The 21,899-nt window shown below is 36.5% G+C and overlaps 1 protein-coding gene across 4 annotated transcripts in view; it reads left to right on the top strand.

Annotated features, from left to right (window-relative positions):
- Nucleotides 1-21,899, top strand: part of Rbpj (recombination signal binding protein for immunoglobulin kappa J region) — a 186,727-nt gene that overhangs the window by 153,948 nt on the left and 10,880 nt on the right. For all 4 annotated transcript variants that reach the window (XM_075943533.1, XM_075943532.1, XM_075943534.1 and 1 more), the window contains exons 2-5: nucleotides 1,019-1,057; nucleotides 9,682-9,777; nucleotides 16,302-16,467; nucleotides 19,786-19,960. In XM_075943533.1, coding sequence (XP_075799648.1) covers nucleotides 9,689-9,777; nucleotides 16,302-16,467; nucleotides 19,786-19,960 — 430 coding nt within the window. In that variant the 5' untranslated portion in view covers nucleotides 1,019-1,057; nucleotides 9,682-9,688. The remainder of the gene's footprint in view (nucleotides 1-1,018; nucleotides 1,058-9,681; nucleotides 9,778-16,301; nucleotides 16,468-19,785; nucleotides 19,961-21,899) is intronic.

Here is a 21,899-nt window from a genome sequence, read left to right as displayed (position 1 = left end):
ATTTAAAAATGTGTACCTCATTCAGGATTAATGCTCCATATTGTGTATGTGTACAATCATGCATGGGAACTGCTATGTAACCAGTGGATTCCTCACTATACATGCAGTTTGGAGGTTCTTTTATTGATGTAGATAATGTTTCATTGGATATCTTTATGAATGTCTTTACATGGACCAAATAAAAACTACCTGGATGTAAATTTTTAGCATCGAAAGACTAGGTCAAAGATACACATCTTGAATTAGAATAGATACTGCCAAAGTGTCTTTCAAAGGATTACTCATATTTAAACTCTTAACTATATGATAGTTTGCTTCTCTGCGTATATCCCAGGCTTGGGTATTAAGCTCTGTACCTACAGCAGTTACTACGTAATTGGACTAATATTATAAAAGTTGTGGCAAGAGACTATCCATAAGGCCTGTTATGTACCATCTCCATGAATGGTTTCTGACAGTTTTCACAACCAAATTATGCAGTCAGCAGAGTCAGGCCAAAAACTTGATGAAACGGTGATTGCCTCTCTGGGCTGGCCTTTTGTTCTGCTGTGATTACCAGTTTCTCTGAGTAGTCTCAAGATTATTACAGTAGTCACCTGGATACCTTAAATGAAAACATTGACCAGTGAGAACATTCCTCTACATGGTTACTGTATAGTAATCAAAATTCAGAAATTAAAATTGATTTGATCTGTTATATGCAGATACTGTTAATTTTCCAAAGTCTTCTATGGTTGAAATACATTGCAAACCATATGTTTTATGCTCCTGTTTTTGTGTCTTTAACTGGGTCAGTTTCTTATTTTGTCTATTTCAGAATTTGAATTTGTTCCTCATGTTTGGATTCATGCTCTACATTTTCACCATAGTAGTACAAAAATGATATTATTTCTTAGTGCTTTCTGTAAATGGCATTCATCGAGATTGTTAAGTCATAAGGGACACTTTCTGGTGCTTATAACTTACTGTGGTATCTATCAGACAGCTTATTTATTTTATTTCTTTAATTGTTTTCCAGGAAGTTTGGTGAGCGGCCTCCACCTAAGCGACTCACTAGGTAAGCATTATACTAGCATTTAAACATTGATTGTGTTTGGAGATTCTGTTATTTTAGACACTAATATGAACAGCTCTTAGAAATCATCCAGATATGGTAATTACATCTTGATCTTATTCCCACCCCTCCACTTCCTTCTCTCCTATGGGGGGAAAACAGGATTAAAAGAATATACTTTAAAAATGAAAAAGTGAAGTCTTTTTAGAAACCTATGTAATAGATTGTGAAAATAACAGCTGTAGCTGTGTTTTACCAATCACACTTTGATGTTTAAGGGGAGAGTTGAGAGATTTCATAGATGCTTTTTGAAGTGAATATTCCTTTTTCCCATTTTAAAGAAAACCTAAGCTTTGCTAACTTGCATGATATAAATACAGTGTTTTAGCTATGTAAGTTAATTTCTCAATCATATATTTCAAAGAATTAATTTAAAAACTCATAAAAATTTTATTGGGTTGATAAATAAGAAAACCCAGTGGTCTTAGACCCTGTGTTGGCCTTTTTTCTTTTTCCTTCTAATTAATCTTTTAAGACAGAGGTGTTTGTGTGTGTATGTGTGTGTTTTCTTTTGAACCTAAACTGGGACCCCATTTTATTATTGTTCTGCATCCTTTAAACCTCATACTGTATCATGTTACCATAGACTTTGGAGTTCTAGCCACATCCTTCTGGTTCACATTGATGACTGTTAAGGCTATTTATTACCAAATAATTACTACTATTAAAATATTTATTAAAAATAATTGTGGGCCGTACACTGTGGTGCACATTTTTATTCCATATTGTACTCCAGGAGGCAGAGGCAGCCAGATCTCTGTGAGTTCAAGGCCAAAGTAAGGCAAGGCCAATCTACCTAAGTCCCACACCAGCCAAGGCTGGATAGTGAGGCCCTGTCTCAAAGAAGGAAGGAAAAAAGAAAAAGGGAGGAAGGGAAAGAAAATTGTATTTAAGAATGATGAACATTGGGCTAGATAGCTCAGAGGTCTTGTAAGAGTGCTGGCTGCTCTTCCAGAGGTCCTGAGTTCAGTTCCCAGCAACCACATGGCGGCTCACAGCCATCCATAATAAGATCTGGCACCCACTTCTGGCCTGCATTCTAGATGCAGACAGAACACTGTATACATAATAAATAAATAAATCTGTAAAAGAAAAAAAGTTCTAGAAAAGTTCTAGAAAATGCAGGCTGCCCTTACTGACAACATACAGATGAGTTGTTTTTTCCAAGTGGGGAAGAGCAGAAAGGAGCTTTGGGGAACTGAGAATTTCTTGTGGTGGTGGTGTGGTGCACTCATGCTAACACCACCATAAGGTGTGCCGATTATATCTCAGTAAAACTTATAACATTTTAGTAACCTTTTTACATATAAGATATCCTGGGAGAGAAGCGTATCTGCTGGGGGAGAATTCCACTAAGCTTTATTTCTCTTAAAAACAAACTGCAGATATCTTCATTGCTGATACAAACTTAGTAAAGCCCTCTAATGGCAAATTCAAATTGAAAACCAGTAACTAATTCTGTGGAAATTAGTTTATATTGAGTACAAACTTGGAATTGGGATTTTTGTTGTTGTTTATTTCTATATTAAAATTAGAGCCATCTAATACTTGGAAATTGTATTTTTTTGTTTCTCCTTTGAAATAATTCTGCTTTAGGGAAACAGTGTCTTATTTGGGTAAAAGTATTTTAAGGAGTTGTCTCCACTGGGTATAAAAAGTGTAATGTGGGGGCCATGTCTTCTCTTATAAGGAACTTTCTAAGCCTACGGGGGGGGGGGGGTGCTGTTCTTTCGTTCACCAAAGTAAACAGTTTTGGTGGGAGAGTCTCTCATTGGGGGCGGGGGAGTTCTTTCTATAAAATTTAAATTTTTAATTAAAAGCACAAATAAATGGAGTCAAGGACTATGGCACTATTCAGCATGAGTAAATTTGCCTTTTTAAGAATTAAATTTACTGTGTGTGTGTGTGCACATGCGTGTGTGCGTGTGTGCATGCATATGTTACACTGTGCTTGTGGAAGTGAGTCAACTTGAGAAAGGAATATCTTCTCATCTTTCTTAGGTGGGTCCCAGGGATAGAAAGCTACACAATTCTTTCAGAGATAGTTTTATTAATTTTTTCCTCCTATAAATGCAGACTAATAGCTGCTAACTCATTCTTGTTAGAATTTAACAGAGGATTTCCTTTATAAGATTTGCCATGTCTTTAAAATTTATATAATTGTTAGAATGACTTTTTGTTATTCTCTTGCTCAGAATATCTTTTGTTTGTATTAGAAATAATACTTTTTAGAGAGCCTATCTCCTTTTGCTCTTACAGTAACATTGCTCTGTTCTTAAAAATCCTATGTGTGAGACATACAAACTATGTATTTTTGTTGACTTAAGCTAAGTCGATACCTGTTTTGAACAGTTTTCTAGTAGTCACCTATTCTCTTTATCTCTTTAGTTTGCTATTGGGAAGGGGGTGTCATGCATCAGTGGCACATGTCTGGAGATGAGAGGACAGCTTTCTGGAGTAGGTTAATCTTTTGTTAGGCTTGCAAGGCCGGCTCTACTTGCTGAGCCGTTTCCTTCACCACTTTCTCTATATTTTTATGTAGTAAAACGCTATTCTTCTATACTTTTACATCATAGGCTGTTTTAATCCATTCTTTCTCCTAGTATATAAGACAATCTTGTACAAATGTGATTATAAACTTGATAAATATGCCATGTATGGTTGGATGAAACAGCTCTCACTTTGAAGGAATAACAGACAAGTTATAAATATATAAATTTAGGGCTGGAGAGATGGCTCAGTGGTTAAGAGCATTGCCTGTTCTTCCAAAGGTCCTGAGTTCAATTCCTGGCAACCACATGGTGGCTCACAGCCATCTGTAATGAGGCCTGGTGCCCTCTTCTGGCCTGCAGACATACACACAGACAGAATATTGTATACATAATAAATAAATAAATAAATATAAAAATATATAAATTTATAAATATATAAACTGATAAAATATAAATGACCACGACCCAGAACATTAATTTATTAGGTCTTTCCAAATACAACGTTTCAATGTGGAAGCGTTTTCATTTTCATGGAATTTTATGATAATAGCTCAAAGACAGTTATAACTCAAGGGAATATAAATGTATGTTGATATAGTCAGTTGGTGGTGGCGCATGCCTTTAAATACCATCACTTGGGAGGCAGAGATAGGTGAATCTCTGCGTTTGAGGCTAGGCTGGGCTACAGAGCTAGTTTCATGATGTTCAAGACTACACAGAGAAACCCTGTTTTATCAAAAAGCAAACATCAAAAAGACCAAAAACACATTGATGGAAACAGCAGAAAAGTAGGTTGCAGCAAGTTGAGGAGATAGACCTTGTATGCTATCCAATAGCAAATACTCTTAGTCCTTTGGTGGAAAACTAGGTAGCATCTGAGAAAAGAAAGGACTTTACTTCCTTGTTCCTGTTTTAGGAATACCATCAGCTTGTTTACGTACACTATTAGTATTGAATAGGCTGAATTTGAAATGCCTTGTGTGTGATAGTATAAAGATAAAAATAATAGCCTCTGATAAGAATATGGAGCTTTGGACTGGGAGAGACACTCAGAAGTTAAGAGCACTGACTGTTCTTCCTTCTGGAGTTCCTGAGTTCAATTCCCAGCAACCATCTCAAAGGAGATCTGTTGCTCTCTTCTGGCCTGCAGGCATACATGGAGCAGAACACTGTATACATTAAAGAAAAAGAAGAGGGAGCTTCATTTTGTGAGTGCAAAATGGAGCTCGAGGTACTCATCTTGGATCAGTACAATCTTAACTTTTCTTTCTTCAAGTCCAATTTTGAGAACAACAGAAAAAACAAAAAAAGTTAAGGTTATTGTCAAGTATATAATTTGCTGATTTAAGGTATATATCTCATAAATATGTGTGTGTGTATGTGTATACATACATATACACATACATTGTTTTATGACTTCCATTTTGAAATGTTTGTTTTATTGCTTAATAGATCAGCAAGCTTTTTTTTTTAAGTGCTCATGGTGAAAACTTCATAGACCATGTAAAGTACTGGCCTTCAGCAGATAATTCTTTCATTTAAATGTTTTTATTCTTCAAGAATTTCATGCGTACATACAATGTATTTTGATCATTTTTCCTACCTGATTCTTCCCAGATCCTTCACTCACTCCAGAGTTTGTTTTAAATGTAGAATAATCCATCCCCTTTTATCCATGAGGATGATTCCAAGACTCCTTCCCCCCAGTGGATTCCTGAACCTAAGGATACTACTGCATTCTTATGTGCTGTTTTTTTTTTCATGCACACACTTAGTAAGAGATGAAAGGGACAATTACAGTGTTTTAATAAGCTGTGGAAATTCTCAAAGAGTTGATGAGAACTAATATTTTGAGATCTCAATTGAAGGTGTACCGGTAAAATTGCAGAAAGCAGAACTAGATACAAGTAGACTGATTCTGGTCTTGAGCTCCTGTAACAAGTTTTTCAATTAGTTGATTTTATTTCCTTTTCTCCCTAAAAGACAGTAGGTGGTAGGTAACCTTGTATTGGAATATTTTTGACTTTTGTGGTTTTCAACCCAGGTGACAGCCTCATTCCCCACCCTCTACCTCAGTCTTTGTATTAGGAGATCTTTTATTGGCATCTGCTAGTAGAAGGCAGATGTGGTGTCTTTAAGCATCCTTAAATGCAGGGCCTAAGTCTGCACAGCTGAGGTGTCTAGGATGTCAGTAGTGCAAGATAGAATCCCTGCTATATTTGGTGAACTCTGTGTGGATTTTACTATGTGTGTTTCTTTGGAGTACACCATCACTTTTTAAATAGCTTAAATTACAGAAAATAAGTTACTAAGCCTTAATTGCCAGATAGTATTAATATTAATGATTAACATTCAGTTAGTACATTTTAATACTCAATACTCTTTTCTGTTGCTGTGGTGAACACCATGACAAAAGCAACTTGGGAAAGAAAGATTTGTTTTATCTTACACTTTTAGGAAGTTAGGGCAGGAGGAGCTCAAGGCAGAAACCTGGGGCCAGGAAATGAAGCAGAGACCATGGAGGAACTGACTTGCTTCTCATGACTTACTGAGCTACTTTTCTTACACAGCCTGGGCCACCCACATGATCTGAACTCTGAAGGATTAAGAAAATACTCCACAGACATTCCCTCAGACCATTCTAATGATGCCTTTCCTCAATTTGAGATTCCCTCTTTCTAGGCATGGCTAAGTTTGTGTCAAGTTGACAGAAAGTAACTGACATATTTCCTTTATTATTGTTGTTGTTTTTGTGAGAAGCTGTTTGGCAAATCCCTGTTGCAGACAGCTGTTACTAATGATTACTACTAGACTCTAGTTACTATTCTATTTGTGTTCTAAATACTCAGTGAAGGGAAAAAAGAAAAACTTAAGCTGCCTCATGCAGCCATAACACCCTGAGTTGCTTCTAGTACTAAACAGTTGTACAATGCCAAGTGCCTAGAATGCAGGAGCTTTTAGTATGTCCTAGATGAAAAGATGGATAGGTGTGCTATCAGAAATAATTCTGTTCAAGTTTGATAAAATGCTCAGTAACACAACACTCCTAAGTCCTTTATCCAATATGCCTGCAAAACTTTTGTGGAAGTCCCCATCCCGATTCTCTCCTGAAGTTTGTATATTTAAGAGCTTGGAATGGCTTTTAAAAAAGAAAACAGTACTGATATCTGAAACTTGCTGATATGAATTGCTCGTCAGCAAGGGGTTAACTTACTTTGAGGTATGTTTCCCCCTCTTCCAGCAGCTTCACAGAGGAGAAAAACATCAGATTCATTAAGTGGCAGAGTTAAGATTCAGACCCTGTTCTGTTTCATAGCAAAAGCTATTTCTTAGCCAGTTTACTACCTGTAAGTAGTACAGCTTTGTCTCTGAGGTAGCTAAACTCTTCTGTATCAATTCAGGAAAGTTACTCAACCTTTTCCCATTTCTAAAATGTGCTTGGTCATATATCATCCTCAAGGTTGTTGGTTATATTAATACTTGCTTAGAAAAACTAGCGCAGCCTCACTGCTCAGTGTCAGTCTTTTTCTCTGTGTAACAGTCCTAGCTGTCCTGGAACTAGTTCTTGTAGACCAGGCTGGCCTCGAACTCATAGAGATCCACCTGCTTCTGTTTCCCTAATGCTGGGATTAAAGGTGTGCGCCACTATTGCCCAGCTCAGTGTCAGGCTTTTAACAATGATATCTTTGTAGAAAGAATCTACCTCTCAAGTTCTTTTACTTGAAGCTTTTCTAGTCTGTCTGAGAAGATAGGAAACCACAACCTCATAAATATTAGCAAATAGTCATTGTGATATAACTGAGACTGTAAATATTATTAGAATTAATAGAATTTCCAAATTAATAGTTTGAGAAATAGGCTTGTAGTCAAAACTTTTCAAGAATATAGCTGCTTTTCAAGTTTCCTGCCTAAAACATTTGTACAAATTTTGATAAGATGTTGGCTTTCTCTTGACTTTATGTTTTTATCTTGTTTTGTTTGTTTATGTTTTTGCCTTTTTTTCATGTATGCTAGGGAATCTTCCTCAATCTTACTTCCACTTTATTCCTTTAGGCCAGGGTCTTTTAATCAAACCTCAAACTTGTGAGTATGACTGATCTTACTCCAAGGATCTCTTGGCTCTGCCTTCAAGGCTGGAATTACAGGTGGGTCATCAGACTTACCTGGCATTTAAGGTATTGTGCTATTACTTGCCATGCCTTGCAATCTAAAAGATTTTTTTCTCAGTAAGAATACATCATTAATGTTAGCTCATTTGACCCCTTTAGCCACCCAGAGCTAAGTGGGTTGTATTAGCACCTCTTTTCAGATATGAAAATAAAAGCTGGGTGAGGCTCAGTGGCTTATCCAGGCAATTTAGTAGGCAAGTAACACAAATATATAATTCCCTACATTTAATAACTTTTGACAGTTGACAGCTTAGTATTATCATTTGGATATCCATCTGTTTGGAATGTTTGTCTTTATTTACAATGTAAGTAGAATAATTAAAATTAAGTAAGAATATTTGGTTATTTGTTTTGTTTTTTGAGACAGAGTTTCTTTCTATAGCCCTGTCTGTCCTAGAACTAGCTCTGTAGACCAGTGTCTTAGGGTTTCTCACGGCAACTCTTATAAAGGAAAATTCGGGGGGGGGGGCTTACATTTTCAGAGTTTTAGTCCATTATCATCATGGTGTGTTGTAACGGGGCCACTTGTTTGTTCCCGGCTGCCTGGCAGCTCAGACCCAAAATAATCACACAGAAACTATATATTATTTAAAACACTGCTTGGCCCATTAGCTCTAGCTTCTTATTGGCTAACACTTATATCTTAATTTAACCCATTTCTAGTAATCTATGTATCGCCACGTGATTGTGGCTTACCAGGTAAAATTTCCAACATCTGTCTCCAGTGGGGCTACATAGGTTCTCTCTAACTTCTTCCTCCCAGCATTCAGTTTAGTTTTCCCTGCCTAGCTCTGTTGTACCCTATCAGGCCAAGCCAGTTTTCTTTATTCATTAATGGTAATTACAGCATACAGAGGGCAATCTCACACCAGTGGTGCAACGTGGTGGCATGCAGGTGGACATGGTGCTGGAGACCTAAAAACCTGTCCGTCCCCACAATGACACACTTCTTTCGATAAGTCCACACTTCCTAATAGTGCCACTCCTTTTAGGGGCCACTTTTCTTCAAACCATCACAGCCAGCCTGGCCTAGAACTCAGATATCTTTGCCTCCCAGAGTACTAGGTTTAAAGTATGTGTCATCACTGCCCAGCGACTTTTAATTTTGTAATGTGTAAAACTATTCAAGAATTGAGCTTCTGCTTAAACCTAGAAGGTTTTTTGTTTTGTTTTGTTTTTCTCTGTGTGGCACTTAGCTTGGTAGGATAATTAAGTGAATTAATGTACATTGATGTTTTTATAAAACATTTGCTTAATAAGCATGTTACAGTTTTAATTTGATGTAATATTGAATTCTTTTAAAGTTTTATACAATTTCCAGCAATTTCAATTTGCTTCTATGAATCCGATACTTTTAACAACATCCTCTGGGCAATTGTATATGTTTGTGTATAGGTGACAGGCATTTCTAAATCCTTACATGGGACTGTTAGCTTGGGATCAGGCAATAGCAATTTGGGTGATTTGATGTTTTGTTGTAACTCAAGTGTAAAGCTAGATGAACAAGATAAGCTATAGCAGTGTAAATTTTCATTCGGTGGGGGTGTGTTTCTAGAACACATAGTTTTTTTGTGTAATAATTGCCTTGGCTGTCCTGGAATTCACTTTGTTCGAGGCTGGCCTCGAACTCAAAAAGATCTACTTGCCTGCATCTGCCTCTGAAGTACTGGGACTAAAGGTGTGCGCCACCACATCCAGCTGTAAATTTTAATTTTAACAACCAAATGCAGATTGAATGTGGGCATGTATTGTCCTTTGCACAGCATTCTTTAAGGTAGCTCATGTTTTTGTTTCTGTTTGGTTATTTAAAAAAATGTTCATGAGCATTCCTTTCATCACAGATATAGTGAAAGATTTTGTCAAAAAATACTATCCCAACAATAATAATATTTATATTTGATTTCAGAGAAGCTATGCGAAATTATTTAAAAGAACGAGGGGATCAAACAGTACTCATTCTTCACGCAAAAGTTGCGCAGAAGTCGTATGGAAATGAAAAACGGTAAGATTATTGGGGATTTTTTGAGCAAATAGGTACTTACTGTATAATTTGCATATGGTTTATATTTATATCTGAGGCTATATTTATTACTGGGCTTATTTTCATTGTAGAAAATGAAGAGAAGACTTCCTAAAGGGGATAAACGGTGAACTGTGGCATGTTCAAGTCAGAAAAATTTAGTGAAGACTATCTGGGCACATCCCTAATTTTAGAAAATTAAGTGTTTTCTTTGGGACTGTGTTCCACTGAGGAGACACATTAGCTCATTTGCAAAGCAGTTTTCCTTTGGGGATAATGTGTAATTTGATAAACAACTGCAATCTCCCCTCCCCTTGGTGCCATTTTAAAAGAAAGAGGCAGTTGTGACACAATTCTGTAATCTTGTAATTTTGTAAGCAAAGTACTCCTGCTGAGGCAGGAGGATGACAAGTTCAAAGCTTCTCTGGGTTACAAGGTGAGTGCAAGTGCCTGTGAGAGTAACTTTGACTCTGATTCAGAAAAGTCTAGGGCTGGGGCTGGAGTGATGGCTCAGCAGGTAAGAACACTTGCTGATCTTCCAATGGACCTCGAAGTTCAGTTTCCAGTGCCTGTGTCTGCACTGGCTCTAACTCCAGTTCCAGGAGAACTGGCATCCTTTTCTGGCCTCTGTGGCTACCTTACATATGTGGCTTACACGTACATGTGCACGCTCACACATCTTTTTTTAAGAGGTTTGGGAATACAGTTTAGTGATAGAGGGTGTGCTAGTACACACAGGGCTCTGAGTTCAGTTCCCACTGCTGTGGTAGTTAGGTAGGCAGGCAGGCAGGCATATAGTTGCACAGATAATAATACATAAGTAAAGGCTAAAAGATTATAACTGTAAATGTATCTTGAGGTCAGGTTAAGTTGAGCTTCGGAACCATTGTAAAGAGCTCCCAACTTAACCCTATCTATACCTGATAAGTAAGTTTACCCACCACATAAACTGCATATGGCAGCAGTGTGCATCTATAGGCCCACCTGCTTTAGAGGCCAAGTCAAGACAGTTACTTGAGCCCAAGAATTCCTGGGCTACCTTGCAAGGTCCATTTAAAAAAAAAAGAAATAGAAATCATTTTCATACTCAAACATAAGTGACCACTATAGAAATTATCTGTAAAGGTAATTAGTGAATGTTATTTCTGTGTTGTCTTTTTTATGAAAACTCATATATCTCATTGTGTTTGGCTTAAGGATTTCTTGTTAGTTCATTTTTTGTTTTCTTGTGTATTTTGTTTTGTTTTGTTTTTTAACTTGGTGTTAGAGATCAAACCCAGGGTTTCATGCATAAAGTACACATGGTCTACCACTTGGTCACATCCTCGTTCAGCATAACTCACTCAGCTGCAGTTATCACAGGGTGGGGCAAGGCAGTGAACAGAACCTGGCCTAGACCAGGTCATTGTTGTAGCAGAACCTCATCTCTGTTGTTTTACTTGATTCCAGGAATTCTAAAGCATTGTCTTTCAGACAGCATTTTCTGTGAAGCATTTATGGGTAAAGATAACATGCTTGGGAGCTGGTACCAAACTTTGTGGGATTGGCTAGGGAGGATGCCTAACTGTAGCAGAAGGAATTAAAAAGTTTGGAGACTGGGTTGAAAAGAGTGGAAGAAATCTTTGAATGTGTGACAAATGAAGTGACATATGAGCAAAGTAGGAAAATATAAATGTATAATTAAATATGGACGGCTGTGGCTTATCAAGTTATTGTAAGCATTTTAATGACTGCTTTTTACTGCAGCAGCCTGTTTTTACCTTCTGTTATTTACTATGTCGTAGTCAGTCCATAACCCCTGTTAAACACTTGAAGAATCTTAGCTTTTGATCCCCCGCAAACAAAACAAAACAAAAAAAACCCTTGATGTTTATAGTAACTACTCTCCAATATATTTTGAATCGTGTGTTCTGTTAATGTTTCCAAGGTAAACGTGCTACTTTACAATACAGGAAGAACCCTATTGACTTGATTTGTGTGTGTAGGGCACTAAGGCCCTCTTTAGTGCTTTACAGGATAGGAGATAATCAGGAAGTCTCTTCCTTGATCTCTGAGCTGAAAAGAAAATAAAGCTATTGAATTGATAATTATGACTAGTGTAAACAATATTTAGGATCCATACATCCTCCTGTTATAATTATTATTCAGCTGTCCCAGGTGTCTGCAGACTGGGGTGGTGGGGTGGTAGGGTAGAATCCCAGGCCTTTATCATAGTAAGCAGGCTCTCTAAAGAGCTACAACCCCAGCCCTATTTTGTTTTTTGTTTTTTTTTTTCCCTATTTTGTTTTAAGTGACATGTGAAACTTGGTCACTGATTTGTAACTAAACAGAAGTCGATGTGAATAACAAACTCAAGCTAAATGCTCTTTTGTTCATGAAGTTGGCACTAGAAATTCAGGTTTGGGTATGTGTGTAGGTATGTATATATATTTGAAGTAGGCTTTCTCTGTATAGACTTGGCTCTCCTGGAACCAGCTCTGTAGACCAGACTGATCTCAAACTTGTCAGGTTCAGGTTTTTAAATAATGAAATTTTGTGTATATATGTTGTTTAACAGAAAACAGTTCTTAATTCTAGAGCCAAGCATGAATGGTCATGGTTCAGGAACACAGATTAAGGTTGCCTCTAATGCTGTTTTCTGGTGTGAATATGATTTGTCAGTTTTACAGCTATATAACAAAAAGTCATAAATCAAAAAAACTTTTCATGGTTAGTGGGCTACAGGAAAGGTTATACTGCTGTCTGATGACATTCTTAGCTATTGGATTGGTGAAATCTAGTGATCTAATAATAATGTTCTAGCAGGTGTTACATAATAGTTATAGGACTTTAGGTCAGGCACTGATGGGCAGTGAATGGCTGTTGAGGAAACTGAAGATAGCCCAAGAGAATTTGGCCCTGAATGTGTACTGACATCCCAACTCTCCACAGTCTTTGCATTCTAATCAGTCAAGCAGCCTGGTGACATGGGTGTGACCCTTTTCTGGGTTCACACTGGAAAACAGGAGTGCTTCTCACTGCTGAAGAATGCTGTGCAAGGCCAGTTGTGCATTTTGATGGGAAATGGAGAGCTTGTTTAGCAGCTCTATTGACCCAGAGAAGAGCTCTACCAATATTAGAGTGGATAATTTTAAGGGAAATGAAGATAAGGGACTCTAAACATGCCTTTGTTCCCATTGGTTAGTTTTTTTGGTACCAGAATTGGAATTCTACAACTTTGTCTAATTCTAGGGGGTTTTCCCCCTTCTGCTGTTTTAAAAAAAAAACACAAACTCACATTTTTATTTTCCCATTAAGAGAAATCCCAAAGGAGTATGTTATCACTTGGATTCAGTGTTGATGCTGACTTACATTTTACTAAGTTAGCATCTGAGTTAGCAGTGTCAGGATTGAGGAATTGAAGATGCTGAGAAAAGTGTAATCCTCTTGAACATCAGTCAGTCTCATCCCATCCTTCCCATTGATTAGATGAAACGAGACTAGGCCTCACTGAAGCGTGAGGTAAACTCGTTAATGACATGGCTCCAAACATGGGTAGTGCTGGTTCTGCTTTTCATTCTCTGGTATTTTGACAAAGCATCCTGCCAATTAGTTTCGTTTACTCTCTTTTTTTTAATTGTTTGTTTTAGGTGCTAGTGCAAGAGGGTCTATAAAAAATCATTGTGGCATTTAATTTTATGGTAGATGACTGAGACCTAGTGAAGTAATAAAAGGGTTTGTTAGTCTCTGTAAGAATTACAGAACCACAGGACTGCAGTGGCTTATTAAGTTATTGTAAACATTTTATGATTGTCTTTTATTGTAGTAGCCTGTTTTTACTGCCTTTTATTTGACCATGACTTAGTCAGTCCATAACCCCAGTTAAACACTTAAAGAATCTTAGCTTTTGACACCCCCCATATATAAATTAAAAGAATGGGGGAAAAACACTTGATGTTATAGTAACTACTCTCCAATATCTTTTGAATCCTGTGAATTAATGTTTCCAAGCTAAATGTTCTACTTTACAATACAAGAAGAACCTCATTGGCTTACATTGTGTGTATAAGGCATTAAGGCCCAGCATATGTATGTATGTGGGTTGTGCGTGTAAGGTACAAATACCCTCCTGCGATGGGCCAGTTGTGCTGAGGTTCCCTTGTGGGTTAAAGGAGGTGGTGGGTCTGGTCTCCACTCTCTGGAAAGAGGAAGGAAGGTTTATCTTCTTGCTGATCTAGGTTCAGTTCTTCAAAAGAGTTGCTAAGGCATGAGGTAACTTGGGGACATGACCACAGACACTTTGGCCATGTTGCTGTCATAAAAAATAATTTCAGTGACTAATGCTAAAAATATCTGGCCAGGAAATTTCATTTATTTCAAGAATTTAAATTATTCTTTGTATTATCATTTGTGCCTCATATTTAGTACACCCATTGAGAGTTGTCATCTGTTTTACTTTTTCATTAAAGGTCAGTATGATTCTTAAAAGATGAAACTTTCTAGAAAGATTGTGTTCTCTGAAGGCTGTGTTAATTTGCCTTATGATATTAATATTCAGAATTGTCTCCTGGTGAGCAAGCAGCTGTACTAGAGATGCTCTGGGGACAACTACTACTAGACATTTAGACTCTAATTCTAAAGTTACACTAAGGACTGTGTTAACTGAAGTAATCTGTCAGGAGCGCCCAGATAGATGTTCAGGTGATGTCAGTGACAAGTTTGGGTTTTGTCTTATCAAACTTAATTGTCATATCAAGTTAAATAAAATACCATTTTGAAACTATAGATTTTTCCCCATGTGTGTTCTCAGGATTTGAGGAGAAAAAAAATGTTAAATCATTCACTAAATGAATGACTAAATTTTAAAACGAATAAAATCTTAAGTGTGTACATATCGCCACCAAGTGGGAGAGAACAGCATTGCTTGTCAGTTGAAATGCTGAAATAGGAGAAAGAAGAAAAGCCACATTGTTCTGCAGCATATGTTTTATAGCAGCTGTTGAAAGTCAGTTTCAAACACAGAAATTCACCTTTTCTTTGGTTAACTATTTGGGCATCTACTCCATACTCCCATTAATTTCCTTTATCTTCACTTTTTTATATATATTTATATTTTAAATGATTATTGTATTACTACTAAACTATATGGAAATAAAATTTTAGTTAATTTGCTTTTAGGAGTGACAATTTGGGGAGTATTAAAGCTGTGATTTCATCTGGATCTTACAAAAGAATCTCTGTTTCAGTTCTGACGAATTTATTCTTTTGTTATTTTGAATAATTCTAGTGGCCATAGAAAAATAAGCAGGGCAAGCTCATAAGGTAGTGTAGAGTCTTCATTTTTCTTGTATTGTATGCTTGAAAATTTTTCAGGGTGGAATCTTGTTCAGTGGCTTTGGGGATTTTTTGTGTGTGTTTTTGGGGGTTGTTGGTTTTGTTTTAGCCCTTGGCTGTGCTGTTCTGGAACTCACTACATAGACCAGACTGTCCTTGAACTCACAGATCTGACAGATCTTTGCCTATGAGAACTCGAAGTACCATGAGGACCTTTTGTTTTAAGGAAGAGGGCAAGAAAGCTAGTTATTTGGATAAAAGATATTCCTGCCTTTTAATTTTATACCTGGTTCATTCATTTATTCAATTTGCCTAGCTACTATAGTCATTTGAGTTTTCAGGCCCCTTAAAGAGACAGGACCTAAACGTTTTAAGGTATGTACATGTCCATGGGCAAAAGTATATTATATATCATCGAATAAGTACATTATGCTCTACATAAGGATGAATTCATAGTTTGAACTCTGCTTTTTGTTTGTTAGGTTAAGATAAAGTCATTTTATATGGAGAGAACTTGGGAACGTGTATTTTTGGCACACAGCGGAACAAATCTGTTAGTAGTCATGGGCTGAAAGAAGATAGTGTATTTGTTCTTTTGGTTCAAGATGTTTCTCAGTCATGCATAGCAGGTGTTCAGGGGCGAAGATACATAGAACATGGTCTCATTGTAGAGCTCACATCAAGTAACCTACTTATCTTTTCCTTAGTTGCCTCGCTTGAACTATTGTTTTAATGCTATTTCCCTGGGGAATTGCCAAATAAAGTTAAATGTAATATACTAAGAATAACATTAAGATTAATGATGCTGTTTTCTTGATTTGAACTTAATTTGTAATCACAGATTCTATGGTGATTATTGTGCTTAGTGTCTTGCATTTGCCAAATTCCAATAGTGTAACTCAAAGCCTTGAGCTGTGAGTTTTCAAAGGTAAGCTGCTCAAAGCAGGAGTAATCTAACTGAAGGTATAACTCTCAGATTTTATTAGAGCAGATAAGAAAGTCTTGATTTCAGTCCTTTTGACAGAGTGATTTGTTTTATAGATGACTTCACCAAAATGCTTTGTTAGGAATGAACTTCATTGAAGTATGATTTTTGAACTCATATATGAAATATATGAATTCATATATTTTTTAAAAAATGAAGTATGATCTTGAATTTAATTTTTCCCTGCCCACCCCCCTTTTATTTACAGATTTTTTTGCCCTCCTCCTTGTGTGTATCTTATGGGCAGTGGTTGGAAGAAAAAAAAAGAACAAATGGAAAGAGATGGTTGTTCGGAACAAGAGTCACAGCCCTGTGCATTTATTGGGATAGGAAATAGTGACCAAGAAATGCAGCAGCTGAACTTGGAAGGGAAGGTAAATTCAAAATATACATACTGCACTCATTTTTGCTATATTTATTTTTAGTTGTTTTTGTATCAGTGTTTATTATATTTTTTATTTTTAAAAACAGGTGCTTAAATGTATATTATCAAAATCAAAAGTATACCTGCAGGACAGGTATAGTCTGGTGACTCATGGAGCTTTTGTGTTAGCATCTAAAGGCAGCACCAGGACACTTTTCCACCTTTTTGGCTGCCTTAGCTGTAAGTCAGACTTCATTAGAAGCTATTAGTTCAGGAAACAAGTCCCTCATTTTCTGTCTGGCAGGACTGTGTTACTCAGATATTAATGAAAATATGTCCCTCGGCTTTGGTTTGCTCTAGCCTGTCAATCTTCATCTCTTGCTGAAAAGTGACTGCTGACACAGGATAGATAGAGCATGGATCCTGGGTATAGTGACCCTTTGCTAACCAACACACCAGTGCACCAGTGCGGGATACAGGTTACTCAGAGAACGCTCTGTCTACTGGCTTTGCTGACAGTAGACAGAGCGTTCTCTGAGTCTGAACAAAAGTGTCGCAATTCAGGAAGATAGTTTGTTCATTTATTACACTTCCTAATGTTCACTATTTTTTTATTATTAATATTTAGAAAATGGTTATGATCTCTCAAGAGATTACCTAGTTTCTTTCTTTTTTTCTTTTTCTTTCTTTGTTTCTTTGTTTCTTTCTTTTTTTTTTTTTTTTTTGATTTTCGAGACAGGGTTTCTCCGTAGCTTTTTGGTTCCTATCCTGGAACTATCTCTTGTAGATCAGGCTGGCCTCGAACTCACAGAGATCCTCCTGCCTCTGCCTCTGAGTGCTGGGATTAAAGGCGTGCACCACCACCGCCCGGCTTCCTAGTTTCTTAAATAGCATATTAAAAGGTATTTCCTTATTTAGTAATAACTCTTTTTTGGCTAGCTTAGTGTTTATGTTTTATATTTGACACTAGGATAGGATGACCCACAATATTGAGGGTCGTGAGTTAAGTATTAGCATTATTAAGAAGCCATAAAGCTGACCTTCAAATCTGGCTATTTGTATGTCATTACGTTTTTATAGTTTTTAATTAATAAGGCATGGTGACCATGGGTTTTAAATTAGGTTTGGTATCACGTTTATTATAATAGTGAATGCTTATTGTAAAAGAAAATAGAGCTGTTAAGCCATTTTAAATTATGACTGTCGAGCTTAAAAAATATTTTACAGAGGGATTGATTTATTCTCCTGGAATTATATCAACACACTCTATACCTAGATATTCAATTATTTAATGAGTAGATCAGTAATAAAAAGCCAAGGATATAGCTACCATATGTGTAACTGTGTTGATTGAGCTTCATTCTCATTTTACCCAGTTCTATCCTATACAAGTTCTGGACATTGGGTAGGATGCAAGGACACATGTGCATATGAGGAGGTAAAGGACTACTCAAAGGAGTCTGTCTCTCTCTTGTGCCTTTACTCACAGAGCTGTCTCACCAGCTCTGTCCACCTGCTTCATTGATGCTGGGCAGTATCTTCTCTTGCTTGATGCAGACTATACCCAATTATGTTTGCACTCAAAATTAAGTGAATTTTTTTTTAATAGCTTTTCCACTAGGATGTCGTCCTGTTGTTTAGATACATATCTCATTTTGTTCTGTGACTGTTTTGGTACCTTAACTTTATCCTGTGTTCCGAAGCAGAACAGTTTCAGATTTGACATTTAGCTAGTATTTAAAAAAATACGGTGGGCCTATGTATGAACCTGAAGATTCTATATTTCAGTACATAAGATAGCGACTGCAAAGGGCTATTGTGTTTTGCTTTTCTTACTGTTGTCTTATTTTGCCCTTTACACAACAAGACCTTCCAAAATTTAGAATATTCAGGATCACATTTAAATTTTCTTATGTAACTTTGTTCTAGAGACATAAACTACTGCAGTATTTTTATCTTCTAACTGTACATAGTCAATTTTAAGGGTAAGAACCTAGAATTCATTACTTTCTGGCGAGTCATACTCATTTTAAAATGAACACACCACAGAAGTAGTTGAAATGAATTTTGGACATCATTTACCCTGTTTGGTAAAGGATGTCAGTATTTTGGCCTGGACCCCCACTGTTCTCGGTGATCAAGGGAATAGAGTGAGTTTTAGAACCATTATGTACAAGTGAAGCAGTAGCATTTCAAAGTATTGCTGCTTTTCTGCAACTGAGTGTTTTCTCTTGTATCTTTAAACTTGACTCCTATGGTAATGGTATGATAAAGCATATCTATTTTTAAAATAGTTCCTTAGTATATTCCTGAAGATAGGTAAGATATTTAATGTTCCCTTTCAGCCGAGCACTGTTACCACAGCATTCAGTCATATAAAGAGAAACATTGTAGGAGCTACTTTGATAACTACAACCAGAAGTTTTTTACACAATTCTACTAAGTTATGATAGCCTTATTATTTTTTATTTTTATTAGTTTTTAAGTATAAAAATCAAATAATTGCTGTAAAATTGAGTGTTGATTCTGTGAAACACATAAAGCTATATAAAACAAAGACTTTAAAGAGAGTAAATATGGATCATAGGTTTTTTTGGGCTTTGTAGAGTAAATGTTGGAGTCATTTTTGTATATAACTAAAACTGAGGTATTCAAATTAATGCCTTTGCTGGTGAGTGTCTGCCTGTGTTGCGTGTTCTGCTTTTCTTGGTCAGATGATCTTGTCGGAGCCAGCCACATCCATCTCTGTGGATCTTCTCTCACAGTTATACTTGGGAAGACCAAGTCCTCAAGCACTGCTTTCTTTGACTGTAGCTGTCAGAGCTTGGCCCCTAGATACTTGGATTATCTTCTGTGCAACTTTTTTGAGTTGATTTAGGCAATGCTTGCTTCCCTGTACTATGTGGACCTGGATTTTCTAAAAAACATTCAAGTTGAGGAACTGGAATAATAGACGTAATAGTTTTCTAACCACCCTGAGGGCAGCTTTGTTAATGGTTGTAATGTCCAGCTCCAGAAGAGTCTAGGAGACACTGGATTTAAGTCCAACTTTCTGGATTAAGCTTCCTGTTCTTGTCACTTAAGCTAAGTTTGGTCTGTTCTTGCTGACCTCCATCTTCATGAGGCTCACCTTTCATGAATTTGTCATTCCTCATTGTTTGTTTTGAAAACTCCTTAAAAGACTTCTCTTTAGAGAGCAATGTTAGCAGTTCATTGTGTGAGCCATCAGCGTGATACTCATGCTGGGTCAGATGGACCATACCATTCTGAGCTGAAGGTGCATAACCTCAAGGCTTTGCTATTAACACCATTTTCTTTTTGTTCACAGAACTACTGCACAGCTAAAACATTGTACATATCTGATTCAGACAAGAGAAAGCATTTCATGTTGTCTGTAAAAATGTTCTATGGCAACAGTGATGACATTGGTGTGTTCCTCAGCAAGCGGATAAAAGTCATTTCTAAACCTTCCAAAAAGAAGCAGTCATTGAAAAATGCTGACTGTATGTATGCTTGAATTTCTTTACTTGTTCCCTATTCTCACATTACATTAATGATGCAAATTTTTGAGAACTTAAAGGTTGTTTTGTCAGTAGCCAGTTCATTGATTACCACTATTCTTTTGGCCTTTCTGTGTTTCAAATTTAAGTGGAAAATAAGTAGTGTCTGGCTTAATGAAGTGATTCATTCTCAATTAGTGTTCTGAGAATCTTAGTTACTTCATTAGAATTATCTTAGAGTGGTTTCTTACTGTTCCAGGGAAATGGAAGTTATTTTCTTGTTTTGTCACAGTGACTGGGAGGGAAGATAAATGTTAAACACCTGACATGTGATGCTAAATGCCCTACAGTGTCCAAGGTAGTTCCCATTCCAAAAGAATCTGTCCTTCCAGAATGACAGAAGTACCCATTTCAAAAAAACATTATAGCGAACTCTGGGAAGCCAGGTAAGACAGACACTAAACCAAGCGTCTAAAGGCCTCTGCAGCAGGAACTGCTGTCTCATTGCAGATTGTTAAACTCCAAGGCTGTGTACTGTCCGTGAGTAGTCTACATTTCAACACGTTTGAAATTGGTTGGCTGACTTTCCTTAATTATGTTGCATAAACTTTGAAATTATGGAAAAGAAAGAAAGCATGATGCAGCAATCTCTCCAACCTCAGTAATTTCACTAATTTTGTTTTGTGGTCAGTCACAAACAGCACCTCTTCTGTTTCTAACTGCTGGAGTATTTTGATGTAAATCTCCAACATCCTATCCTCTCAACTAACATTTCTGTAATCATGACTCTTAATGAATAACTTTTGTTTTTTTAAAGCATATCTCACAAAGTTGACAGTCCTTTAATGTCATTTAATATTCATGAGTAGATTAATCATAGTATTTCTGCAGTCTTTTTTTCTATAATTGTTTGGTTGTTACGTTTTGTTCCATTTTTAATTAGCTTGTTCAAACAAACCCCACAAATTAAGCCCCATAAATTTTAATCTGTGATAGTTTCTCTATTTTTCTCTCCCTGCCCTCTTTGATATAAGTTACTTATTAAAGAAGCTGGGTCATTTTAAATCCTATAGAATTTCTATACTCTGAACTTGACTTGCCCCTTGTTTCTCTTCCTCCTGTTTTTCTATTGCTTGGTAATGAAAGACTTGTAAAATTAGCTGGTCATTCTTACTGCCCTAGAAATCTTAGAGATCTGGTTACCTCTCTTTTTTTGTTACATCAAGACTGTAGTAAATTCAGCAGTTTAATTTACTTCTAATGCTCCTGAGAAACCTGTAAACCAGTGTTTCAGTGACTGTTACTTCATTGAGGACACAAAGTACTGATTTTCTAATTTTTTTATATAGCTTCCACATATTTAGATGAAGGGGTTTTCAATGAAGAACTTCAACATAACAACTGTTAGAGATTTGATAAACAATTGATTGCTTACTAATTTTCAGATTAATAATATTTGATAGCAGCCAGTGAATTTTTTTTTAATTTTTTTTTTTTTTTTGATTTTTGAGACAGGGTTTCTTCGTAGCTTTTGGTTCCTGTCCTGGAACTAGCTCTTGTATACCAGGCTGGCCTCGAACTCACAGAGATGCTAATTTTTTTTTTTTAAAGAAAAGATCATTTCTTAGCCTTTGACTAAAATCAAACATATAAACTTGTGGATTTTTATGTTATTTGTATTTTACCCCATTCAGTCTTTGTTCCTATCATTTATTTAATGTGGAAAATTCTAGACACACTAAAGCAAACAGAATTACATAATAAATGGAAATTCTAACTTCAATAGTGACCTTAATTTCTGGCCAGTGTTATTTCATCATTAATTTCATCATAATTTATTCTTTTGCTTCAGTCTGCTTTCCTCTCATTTTTAGTTTGATGTTATCTCAGACCTATTTGCTTCATATATAAATATTATGGTGTGGCTACAAAAGGTAGAATT

The sequence above is a fragment of the Microtus pennsylvanicus genome, chromosome 12 (genome assembly GCF_037038515.1).
Source record: "Microtus pennsylvanicus isolate mMicPen1 chromosome 12, mMicPen1.hap1, whole genome shotgun sequence".
Lineage (NCBI taxonomy): Eukaryota > Metazoa > Chordata > Mammalia > Rodentia > Cricetidae > Microtus > Microtus pennsylvanicus.
This window is presented reverse-complemented; position numbering and strand designations above follow the sequence as displayed.